The 13053-nt window shown below is 44.6% G+C and overlaps 1 protein-coding gene across 1 annotated transcript in view; it reads right to left on the reverse strand.

The window, feature by feature from the left end:
- tcaim (T cell activation inhibitor, mitochondrial) overlaps positions 1–13053 on the reverse strand; it is a 129004-nt gene that overhangs the window by 61107 nt on the left and 54844 nt on the right. The window contains exons 3-5 of the mRNA XM_037676474.1: positions 12076–12208; positions 6668–6818; positions 6329–6584 (exon numbers count right to left, since the gene is read on the reverse strand). Of these exons, the coding sequence (XP_037532402.1) occupies positions 6329–6584; positions 6668–6818; positions 12076–12208 (540 nt within the window). The remainder of the gene's footprint in view (positions 1–6328; positions 6585–6667; positions 6819–12075; positions 12209–13053) is intronic.

Here is a 13053-nt window from a genome sequence, read left to right on the forward strand (position 1 = left end):
GGAGGTGACCCTGAAAAGGACGTCAAGGCTCTCTTTTCTACCTCCTCTATGTACAGGTTGGCAACAATAGGAGAAACTGGAGACCCCATAGCACATCCATGTTTCTGCCTATAATATTGCTCCCCATACGTGAAGTAGGTTGCAATGCTGTGATTGCTAGTATCACTCAGCCCTCTGTGAATAGTAAACAGCCATCAGTGTGCTAATGATCCATCGTTAGGCTGATGGTCCTTCTTGAGCATGTGATCAGCTGGTTTTGGTTGTCAGCAGCAAAACTGGTTGATCCAATCTGAGAAGGTGCTATTTAAGAGACTGAGCTGAATACAGCACCTCAGACTGAGGAAGTCTCTCGAATGAGAGACGAAACGTTTCTACATTTTTTTGTTGTTTTGCTTTGTTTTTGTTTTTTTTTGAATGTCCAGAGGACCAGATTTAACTTTTTTAGATGTCCAGCAGTTGTTTGTCAGCATGTGGAATTGCCTCCCCATGATCGAATTACTGAACATGAACAGGTTGAGACTGGGTATCATCCCTCTGGTTTTTTATCTGAACCAGGGAGTGGGAGGAAAAAAAATAAAAAATTTCTCTCCGTTGGGAACTCTGGAAATCACGTTTTTCGTCCGAAATTCCTGAACTTCTGACTGGAGAGACAAGCTCTGTTCTGGAGAAGACAGAACCGTCTCTATAATCCCTCTGAACGGTGGGGGTTGAGCTGAGAACTGCAGCATGTAACCCCTGCTGATCAGACGATCCGTCTATCTGTCCAGTTAACACACTCCCTGAGTAACGATCGGAGAGCGGACACACATTTTGTGTTGTGTCATGTTTCTCATGAACCTCAACCAGACCAAAAAGCCTTACTGCCCTCACTCGCTCCGGAGATTCTCTGGGGGGAACCCAATGGGGGCTCCGACAGAAAAAAGGGCTGTATGTGTGCCTCTGTGCTGAGCCCAGGCTGCCGTCTCACATTACTGCTGAGGTGAGCCGGCGAGCACTGAGAGGAGGCCTGAGCGCTTTCTGAGTGAGACGCTGTTTTGGTGGAGGCTGTAGCTGTCGTGGAGAAAGACGTTTACTCCCACTTTACTGTGAGTGGGCAGAAAACAGCAAAAATTAAAAATGGCCTCTGGCTGAAAACTAGGGATTTTACCAGACTCGGTCTGTTGAAAAAACATCATTTTAGCTGACGTGGCAGACAAGTGTTTTGTGATATTTACTGAACTTCGGTGCCATTTAAAACGCTGTTTAGAAGTTACTGGCTCGTTCTGTGTGGGGAATAAGTGAAGAGAGGCAGCTGTGAGATCAGCTGATCTGACAGTCTCAGACGAAAACTTTACTTTCAGAGGTGTTTCTGTTTTATATCAAAACATACATCATCAAAAAACGCATACCTTCCCCTCAAGGATTTGTTACCTGGTGGAGGGGGCCGGCGGAGGAGTGGAGTGTGAAATTGCTGCTACAGCTGTGGAGTGCCTCTGCTGCCATTACTGGCCAAGGCAGTCTCTCCAGCGGCCGGAGGGGCGGGAGGAGGACTGTGACGTCACCAGATAGTGTACAGTCTCTGAGACCTCCTCGGACCTCTGCGATTTCTCAAGGATGGTCCTGAAGTTGGCCCTGAACAACTCCTCTGGGATGTTGGGGCCCTCCAGCAGGTCTTTCTGCAGCCTCTCGGACAAGGATGGCGAAAGGCGGAACCAGGTGGTCCTCTGGATCATGGTCATCCGGGCGGTGATGCGGGACAGGCAGACCACAGAGATGGCACACATGTTTAAGATGACGTCAGCGGCTTTACAGAGAGAGCTCGTTGTTTCCTCCAGCAGGTCTGCTTCCTCCAGCCTCTTTGAGATGCTGTAGGCCAGCAGAGCGATGTTGTTGTTCGCCGCGACCGCCTGGGATGTGCACTGGTGAGCTCGGTTGGAGAGCTTTGTCACCCTCTGGTCATGCTTTCCTGGAGGGATAGGTTGCCGGTCCATCCTGGAAGTTTTTGCCCCAAGCACCTCTGCCAGGCTTGGCTCCAGGGGAGAGAACTGAGGGGAAAAAAAAACACCCATCGGTAAAACCCCTCCACTCTGGAGATGGAGGCGATGGAGACGGATGTCTTCAGCTTGCCGGGCCCAGCTGCAGCCTCGTTCCAATGTGACGTCACAGCTGGACAGCGAGGCCAGATGGGATCAGGGTGAAAAGCTTGGGCGGAGCCAAACCTTCCCACCAGATCATTCTATCAGGGCGGAGGGAGGCGAGGGACGGAAAGTCCCTTTGTGTTAGCAGCCTCCTGGATTATGCCGAGCAACTCCGAGAGGAGGGCGCTGACAGCTGGGAGCGGTGTGGTCGCCGACGTGGGAAGACCCGAGGTGGCTGAGCAGCCGTTCGACCGCTTTTCTTCTATTATTACGCTTCTAGGAGGGAAGGGGCAGTGAGGTTGTTTCCAGCATCACCTTTCTCGGAAGAGTCATCTGATTCACTGCATGACTCTGCGTCAAAGAAAGGCGGTGGCGGCGTCCCGCGCGTAATGTCCCACCATGGAAAAAAAGACTCAGCGGAGCTGCTGCCCGCATCGCCTTTTTCGAGGGAATCATCCGATTCACCGCGAGGAAAACATGTTAGAAAAGGCAGTGGTGTCGTCCAGCGAGTAGCGGCCCTCCATGGAAAAAAACACTCGGCGGAGCTACTGCTAACTTCGCCTTTTTCGAGGGAATCGGCCGATTCACCACGAGTAAAAAACGTTGGAAAAGGCGATGGTGTCGTCCAGCGAGTAACGGCCCGCCACGGACAAACACTCAGTGGAGCCGCTGCCAACAACGCCTTTTTCGAAGGAATCATCCGATTCACCGTGAGGAAAACACGTTAGAAAAGGCAGTGGCGTCGTCCAGCGAGTAGCGGCCCTCCATAGAAAAAACACTCAGCGGAGCTGCTGCCAACAACGCCTTTTTCGAAGGATTCATCCGATTCACCGTGAGGAAAACACCTTAGAAAAGGTGGTGGCCTCGTCCAGCGAGTAGTGGCCCTCCATGGAAAAAACACTCAGCTGAGCTGCTGCTAACATTGCCTTTTTCGAGGGAACCATCCGATTCACCGCTAGGAAAAAAGGTTAGAAAAGGCGATGGCGTCGTCCAGCGGGTAGCAGCCTGCCATGGAAAAGCACTCCTCAGCACTTACCTTGAACAAGACTGCTCGTCTCTGCTTCTCCTCGGGGAGGAAGAGCTCACCGGGACGGCAGGAGGTTGGCGTGGTGGAGACCCAGGCATCCTTAGCAAAGCTTGTGCCGGTCAAAGCTGGACAACTTTTCCTTCTTCGTTCTTCTGACAGTGCTAGCTAGCTGGCTGAAGAAAAAATGGGAGCCGATTACCCGGTCTCACCATAATTTATACGGACCGGTGTTGAGGCCCACACAGCAGGTGGGTGTGGACAAAAGTCTTCAGTGCTGCGCTGCGCGCGACGGGATAAACCCACTAGCGATAGCATTAAAGGACGAAGCCTATATGAAATAGAACTTGATGTTATTTTTAATCAGGATATGTCTTTTAACCCCTACATTAAAAAAGTTACCAGGGACTTCATGTAAAAAGACTTGCATGGATTTCCTACTGAAACACGGCATATACTTAAATCCTAGTTACAGCCGACCCTATAGTTAGGGTCGGCTTGGGTTTCCTAAGCTATCCTTCAGTTATGCTGCTATAGGCTTAGACTTCTGGAGGGCAAACTGACCACATTTCCTCATTCTGCTGCTGTCCTTACTTGCTCTACTCTACCTGTTTGTATTTGTAATCATTTCTACCTTAACATGTGTTTTTGTCTTTCCTCCAATAGAAAGTACAATTGGACCTGCCATTGTGTATCTGATCCTTCTTCCCGACCTCTCAAACCCAGCCAGTCAAAGCAGATGGCTGCTTGTCCTGAGCCTGGTTCCGCAGGAGGTTTCTTCCTGTTTAAAGGGAGTTTTTCCTTTCCACTGTCTCCTTTGTGCTTGCTCAGGATAGGAGACTGTGATGAAGTGAAGACTCAACACAATCTGCAGGCTTTCTTAGATAGAGAACTCAGTGTTTCCCCTTCCATTATTCAAGAAGGGTGTCCTACCGTCAACCAGTGGTGTAGTCTACGCGATACGCTGGTATACGCCATACACACACTAGAAAAGGTTTGGAATTTCTGTATACCCACTTAAAAGTGCCCAGTGATATGTGACATATCATTGCACATGTCATTATATTGAAATGTCGGGGCAAAATGCGTTGCAAACGCCCTCACAGAACAGCGGTGTCCCTCTTCTTTCTTTTTTTTTGGGGGGGGAGGACAGTCTGCTTGTATTCTGCCAGGCGCGTGTGCCACTTGAGCCCTCCAGCTATGTGAAGCTAGCGGGAGTGATGCAGAGCATCACTGATACTAGGGCAGGTGGGTTTTCAGAATAAAAGTTTAGACCGGATATTTATATTTTAACGTTTCAAAAGTAGTAACGTTTGAAGCCACTAGTTCCAAGTTTTGGGAGCAATAAACAGCAAAACCTTTATTAAACGATTCTTGGTCACATTACATTAAATTTATTTTTTTCAAACAACACAAATTGTAAAAAAACAAAAACACTTCATTTAAAACATTTATATTTACATGAGCCACTTAAAGCCTAAAGAACTTTCATATTTTGTCTAATTTATCCATCCATTATCTTTACCCGTTTATTCCGTTTTGGGTCACGGGGGTCACTGGTGCCCATGTCCAGCAATCACTGTGCGAGGGGCGGGGTACACCCTGGACAGGTCGCAAGTCCATCACAGGGACACATAGAGACAAACGAGACAAACAACCATTCACTCTCTCACTCACATCTAGGGACAATTTAGAGTTACCAATCAGCCTAACGTGCATGTTTTTGGTCTGTGGGAGGAAACCGGAGCACCCGGAGAAAACCCACGCATGCACGGAGAGAACATGCAAACTCCACCCAGAAAGGCCCCTGGACCGGGGGTTGAACCAAGGACCTGCTCGCTGAGAGGCAGCAGCTCTACCAGTTGTGCCACCGTGCTGCCCCTTGTCTAATTTACTTTAACTAAAAATAAAATTACTTATCATAATAAATATGTGTGTGTGTGTGTGTGTGTGTATAACGTATATCCATCCATCCATCCATCCATTCATCCATTATCTTCCGCTTCCTAGAGAAGTGATTCGGGGAAATCAAAATAAACTGATGATTACACTGTACTAACCAGAGTATTTTGGCTTCTAAGCACAGTATACCCACTACAAAAATGTATACTGCACCACTGCTGTCAACAGAACTGAGCACCCCGCTTACCAATTCCCACACCCCCAACGCAACTCCACCCCTTCTGGATGGGGAGTGGAATCAGGGGAGCAATGTACCTGGGGAGCAATACAAACATAGCACTCCACTACCCCCCTCCCCACCCATAATGGCTTCTACCCTGAAGCTGTTAAGACTCATAAATCAGGATTATCACTGTGAAAAAAAATTACTGTAATGTCACTTTGATTGGGGATAGTATGTACTGCTGATTATCCATGCTGCTGATCTCATGCTGCTGTATTCATTCATACTCATCTGCTCACACATACTCATGTTCGTGCTGATGTTTTTCAGCATATTGTTTTGCACTATTAATGTTTAGCCTATTTCTTAGTTTATACCTTGGATCCTTATTACCATTTCTTTTTACAGATTATATTTTTGCTATAATTGGATGTAACTGGGACCCTGTGTACACAATTTTGTTCCACCTCATGTACCGCATGTGATGCGAATGATAATAAAACCTACTCCAACTTGAACTTGAACTTAAATAAACTGAACTGAAAAATAAACAGAATTTTAGTTAGGCATCGAAGGTGATGAGAAGTTATAGAATTACACCATTAGCTTCATAAATTGCAAAACACTAGTTAGTTACCGTAAATATTAAAGACCAAGCATTGTGGGTACCATCAAGAAGGGGCTATTGCCCCCCTGAATCCCCCCCCCACACACACACACACACATACACTGGCACCCCTAAGCAAGGCACTTTCATCCTCTTGAATCCCAAGCTTTAGCTGGGTGATTTTTTTTCTTTACCTTCAAGCTATTTAGGATGTGTAGAACCTCCCAAACATAAAAATATACTTTTTTTAACTCTTAATTTCTTAAAAACCAAATATATATTTAATTTAAAGTAAAACTTTTTTTTATATGTGCCAACACGGGCATACAAGAAGAGTGGAACCTGCAGGAGATGCTGAGAGTGTGTGTGTCAGTCCTTTTAATCTGTATGAAAGACAATTTTTAGCTCCAACACCTGTTCCTAACTGACCTCTTAGTTCAGGGTTAGAGACTAACCTGAGTGTGGGCTCTACTGTCCTGGCCTGATGCAGCTCTTCCTCAGGGTCTCTGAAGCCAGTGAAGCTGTAGTAGCTTTTGTCCCATTTAATAGGTCTGTAGAAAAACAGTCCAGCCTCAGGTGCACTATGAGATGTCTGAGAACTTCCTTTAAGTCCCTTCAAGTGCTCCACAGGCAGGCTGCAGGAAGCCAGAATGTTTATCACAGTGCTCAGGACATCCTGAGTTTGCAAGATGAAACTCACTGATCGAAAACCTGTTAAACAAATTTCATGCTTCAAGATCTCTGAAATCAGAGCCTTACTCTTAAAAAAAAAGAAATGTCTAAACAAACTGTACCTGAGGTGAGCATGTCTGGTTGAACATCACTGTTGTCCTTTGTTTCTCTGACAAAGAAAGTTAGCGTCATGGGCCGGACTGATTTAGAGTCTGACTTCTGAAGGTTTTCCAGATATCCGTTTAATCTCTTTAATGAATTCTCGTTCACTTCCTGTTAAAAAATAAAAATAAAGTTTTTGAAGTGAAGTTGTGGAATAGATGCAACATCCAGAGATTTCTTTCTGAATGTTTGATGTAATTTCATACAGATATGAGGTGGATGAAGGTGATATGAAGAGACCTGAGGCAGGTAACTCCTTTTTGTACCTAAAATTCTGGGAACAGTGACTAAAGCAGCAAAAGCACATTTTGACAAAAGGCTGAACTGACCTGGAGCCTGACAAACTAATGGGCAACAATATGGTGGCTTTTCCCAGTGTTACATCCACAGTGGAGCACTTAGGTTCCTGTTCTAGGAAGCATTCAGTGTGGGACTCTCACAGAGACTGGCTGACCTGAGCATACACAGAGCTGAGTGCAGATACAGAAAAACAGAACCACAAGGGACTGTGCATACACCTCATTAACTCTGACGCGCTTATCATGACCTGCGGTTGGAGAAACGTTGCTGAACCTACAGGTGGTAGATGTTCGTGTTTCAGACATGGTGTTCTTTTTCTTACTCTTAAAATTCCGACACACAAACAAAAAAAGTAAGTTTAAAGATGATATTGAAGGTGGGTTCTAATCATTTGAAACCTGTTTTGCTTGGAAAAAGTTAAAAACTAATTTCTTAGATATCTTGATGCATGCTCAATAATCCTGGTAGAAAAATCCAAAAAAGTTCAATCTGGTCCTCTGGACATTCAAAAAAGCAAAAAACAAAACAAAGCAAAAAAATATATAGAAACGTTTCGTCTCTCATCCGAGAGACTTCCTCAGTCTGAGGTGCTGTTTTCAGATCAGTCTCTTAAATAGCATCTTCTCAGAGTGGATCAACCAGTTTGCTGCTGACAACCAAAACCAGCTGCTCACATGGTCAAGAAGGACCATCAGCCTAACAATGGATCATTAGCACACTGATGGCTGTTAACTATTCACAGGGGGTTGAGTGATACTAGCAATAACAGCAGTGTAAGGGGGGACAGTTGGACCCGGAGGCTCCACCCCTGTTTAATGATGGACGATTTCTTTTCACAAAGATGGCCTTTACACCTCTCTCAAACCATTGTTCCTATCGTTCCTCTCTGTCCAGGATGTGAACATCTTCATCCCTGAAAGAGTGACCGCTGGCTTGGAGATGAGTGTAGACCGCAGAATCCTGGCCTGATGATGTTGATCTTCTGTGCTGGGCCATCCTTTTGGCCAGTGGCTGTTTAGTTTCCCCGATGTAAGACTGATCACAGCTCTCCTGACACTGAACAGCATACACAATATTACTCTGTTAGTGCCGGGGGACTGGATCTTTGGGATGAACCAGTCTTTGCCATAATGTATTTTGGGGTTTAAAAGCCACTGGGACGTTATGTTTAGAAAATAAACGTCTCAATTTCTCTGATACTCCCTCAACATATGGAATGACCACTGGTCTGGGTCTGGGTTCCTCCTTTTCACCTGATGGCTGACTGGAGTCCTGTTTGGTTTCTTCTCTGCTTTCAGGAAGGCCCAGTTAGGATATCCACATTGCTCTAGAGCCTGTCTTGTGTAGAATTTCTCCTTCTGCCTGGCTCCTGAGTTAGTGGGGATGCTGTCTGCTCTGTGATTCAGAGTCCTGATGACTCCGAACTTGTGCTCCTAAGGGTGATGGGAGTCAAACTGCAAATACTGGTCTGTGTGGGTGGGTTTGCGGTACACCTCGGTTTGCAAATGTCCTCTATCAGAGACTGAGACCTCACAGTCCAAGAAAGCCAACCTGCCATTTTTTACATCTGCTCGTGTGAACTTTATGTATTTATCCACAGAGTTGATGTGGTCAGTAAAATGTTGGACTTCCTGAGATTTAATTTTAACCCAGGTGTTATCAACATACCTGAACCAATGACTTGGTGGTGTCCCTGAAAAGGACGTCAAGGCTCTCTTTTCTACCTCCTCCATGTACAGGTTGGCAACAATAGGAGAAACTGGAGACCCCATAGCACATCCATGTTTCTGCCTAGAATATTGCTCCCCATATGTGAAGTAGGTTGACTGCAGGCACAGTTTCAAGAATTGACACAGTTGTTCTGTGGAAAGCGTGGTCCTGCTGCTCAGAGTGGTGTCTGATTTTAATCTTAAACTGACCACCTCTACTGCATCATCAACAGGAATGCACGTAAAGAGTGATGTGACATCAAAAGAAACCATTGTTTCATCAGTCTCCATGATGACATCCCTCACCTTATCCACAAAGTCCGTGGTGTACCTGTATGTGGTGTTCTGAGCTGCCAACTAAAGGGAAGAGTACAGACGCCAGATATTTGGAAACATTGTAAGTGACAGAGTTAATCATGCTAACAATTGGTCTTAAAGGTACACCTTGTTTGTGGATTTTAGGTAAACCATACAGACTAGGTGTGGCCTTCCCTGGGTAAAGTCTGTGGTACAGAATACGGTCAATAGCCTTGTCCTGCTCCAAATTTTTCAGGCAATCTATTAACTTCTTCTTGTAACCACTTCCTGGATCTCTTTTCAGAGGTTCATAAGTAGTTAAGTCACTAAGGAGTGTCATAACTTTCTCATGATAGTTGTAGTAAGTCAGGCCAGCTTTGCTGTTAGCTTCACTACTAATTAATTATTCTTAAAGCTAGTTCAAGCACAAAGAGTATTGATTGTAAATTACAACGGATTATTTTCTTTTTCGAGTTAAATTAATGCCATGTGACCAAGATAACTGTGAGTGGATTGTTTAATCAGTGACATGAGACGCCATTTTATCTTTGACCCATCAGAATAAATGCGGTCATTTATTTAACAGAATCAAAATTTAACATCAAAACATGTACACATTGATTTGCTGATCTGTTTCTGATTAATAAACTTGTCATGATTTACTAACAAGACAACAGAACATTACTGATTGAGGCCGATTCACCTCTGAAGGCATCTAGATTACTGGCGAATAGAAAAGTTTAAAGAGAAGACATAGATTTAAAGAGGAAGATTGATGAAGGAAGATGGATGTTTGTTGACCAGAATTAACACTCTTCTTTCAACACCAGCTTAACCCCCGGTCCACTTAGTGCGTGACAACTCGTGACATCTCTTCACCTTTGCAGTGGATGGATCAGCTCCAGTATAGAGGTCCCTTTGCACGCTACCTTTCAGCGTCTTCGGTCAGGGTGGCTGGTCATCGTCCAAAGTCATGACGATGTACTCCGTTCAACAGAACAAGCTTCTTTCGAAGTTGTAGGGCGTTACGCCCGGGTGAGTTCACAGCGACTGTGACTCCGCTGGGATGGACGGACCCTTGTCTCATGGTCAAATCCATCAGCTATTGATTAAATCTGAAAGTTCCTTAGGAACCCTCAGTAAGACTCCAGTCAGAAATTCCACTCAGAAGTGGAAGACTCCTGGGAAGACTTCATAGTGGAAGAACTGAAAGACTTCAAAGACTCGAGGAAGACTGAAAGAAGACTGAATAGTCCCAGGAAGTGTTGACTTTTTAAAGAGTACTCACTTCCTGTCACTTGGTACTTCCTGATTGGTTGAAACAACCAGCAGGGGCGGTGTTTCAGTGATGTCAGAGGGTTATTAAAAGTCAATAGACAGCAGAAATGTTTAAGAACGGTTAGTTACAGACGAGAAAAAATATTTTGAAGAAGTGAGAAACTTTGCAGGTGCCAGCTTCTTATTTACTGTCTGAGAGTTTTCAAACAAGGCACTTCGTTCTCATAACTTGCTTTCTGACTTCTGACCGACATGCCTTACTTCTGACCGACATCAAATCCACTAATTCAGAAAGAAGATCAAAATGCACAATTACTTTGTAAATAGACATTTAACTTGATTTCCAAGTCTAATGAGGTTTAAAAATCATTAATACTGTTTCACAGTTGATTTAAATGAGTGGTTCACTTCAACATTTAGAAATGGTTTGAACTAAACACACTTTGGATTATCAAGATATCTTAAAATAGTAATGATAATGTAAAAAGGAAGAGTGTTCTTTCAATTTATTAATTCAGGATACAATTAAATAGTCTCTTGATGAGATAATTTGTATTTCTAGATTCAGATCAATGAAATAACAGTTCTTGTCCCCTGAAAGTCTTCAGAGACAGGTTGAGGTCGGAGGCCTAGTTCACTACATAGTCTTTCTGGTTCAAAATCACTGTGCACCTTCCTTTGTCTGCTGGGAGAATGATGATGTTTTTGTCCTTGCTAAGAGTGGTGAGTGCATTCCTCATTTGGACATTTGCAAACCGAGGTGTACCGCAAACCCACCCACACAGACCAGTATTTGCAGTTTGACTCCCATCACCCTTTGGAGCACAAGTTAGGAGTCATCAGGACTCTGTATCACAGAGCAGACAGCATCCCCACTAACTCAGGAGCCAGGAAGAAGGAGAAATCCTACACAAGACAGGCTCTAGAGCAATGTGGATATCCTAACTGGGCCTTCCTGAAAGCAGAGAAGAAACCAAACAGGACTCCAGTCAGCCATCAGGTGAAAAGGAGGAACCCAGACCAGTGGTCATTCTATATGTTGAGGGAGTATCAGAGAAACTGAGACGTTTATTTTCTAAACATAACGTCCCAGGGGCTTTTAAACCCCAAAATACATTACGGCAAAGACTGGTTCATCCCAAAGATCCAGTCCCCCAGCACAAACAGAGTAATATTGTGTATGCTGTTCAGTGTCAGGAGGGCTGTGATCAGTCTAACATTGGGGAAACTAAACAGCCACTGGCCAAAAGGATGGCCCAGCACAGAAGATCAACATCATCAGGCCAGGATTCTGTGATGTACACTCATCTCCAGGCCAGCGGTCACTCTTTCAGGGATGAAGATGTTCACATCTTTGATAGAGAGGAACAATGGTTTGAGAAAAGAGTAAAGGAGGCCATCTTTGTGAAAAGAAATTGTCCATCATTAAACAGGGGTGGAGGCCTCCGGGTCCAACTGTCCCCCTCTTACACTGCTGTTATTGCTAGTATCACTCAACCCCCTGTGAATAGTAAACAGCCATCAGTGTGCTAATGATCCATTGTTAGGCTGATGGTCCTTCTTGACCATGTGAGTAGCTGGTTTAGGTTGTCAGCAGCAAACTGGTTGATCCACTCTGAGAATGTGCTATTTAATAGACTGAGCTGAATACAGCACCTCAGACTGAGGAAGTCTCTCAGATGAGACAAAACGTTTCTATATTTTTTTGCTTTGTTTTGTTTTTTGTTTTTTTGAATGTCCAGAGGACCAGATTGAACTTTTTTGGATAATTTATTTAGACTTACCCGTTCTCTGGGATATTGACCGAAGAAGTCTGGATGGACAGCAAAGTAAAACGGTCGTAGTGCGTTGACAGCCTCTGCCCCCGACAACGTTCTGTGGTGGGTGAAACGTGTGACTAGCTGCTTCCTCTGAGACCTACACACAAAAACACTCATGTTAGTGATCAGACTCAGCCTTCTGCTGATCATGAATGCTGCTGCCAGAGCTCTGATAAGACATCATATTTCTCCAGTCTTAGCTTCTCTCCATTAGCTCCCTGTCAAATTCAGAATCAACTTTAAAATCTTACTTCTAACCTTCAATGTGAGACATTCAACAACCTAGCTCCATCTTATATAATAGATCTTAGTGTTCCATATTTTCCTAACAGAGCACTTCGCTGGACTGGAGACCTGTCCAGGGTGTCCCCCGCTACTTCCACAGTGACTGCTGGACATAGTAAATGGTTAATGGACTGTACTTACATAACGCCTTTCTATCTTATTTCAAGATACTCAAAGCGCTTTACACTACAATCTGTGTCGTCATTTACCCATTCATACAGCACTCTACTAGATCTCCACAAAGCTAATTGAACAAATCATTCTAATGAGACTAATCAGTGCTTTAGATTACATTCACACTGATGGGACACACATCAGAGGTAATGAAGGGTTCAGTGTCTTGCCCAGGGACACTTCAGCATGTGACTGCTGGTGGATTTGAACACCCAACTCTCACATTGGAGGACGACTGCTCTAACCACTCAGTCACAGCCACCCAACCACAGCTGCCCATATGGGCACCAGTGACCCCCTGCGGCCCAAAAAATGAAAAAGCGGGTAAAAGATAATAAACTAGTCTCTCGTTTATCGAGAGGGATCCGTACCCTGAAGCCCCACAATAAGTGGAAAAACCTCGAAGTAGGAATAGGAGTACAAGTAGTAAGTAGTTTATTTTAGTATTTTAATAATTAAAAAAAAAAGAAAACAAATATGTAT

This window comes from Nematolebias whitei, chromosome 5 (assembly GCF_014905685.2).
Source record: "Nematolebias whitei isolate Nwh7 chromosome 5, NemWhi1, whole genome shotgun sequence".
NCBI classification, from domain to species: domain Eukaryota; kingdom Metazoa; phylum Chordata; class Actinopteri; order Cyprinodontiformes; family Rivulidae; genus Nematolebias; species Nematolebias whitei.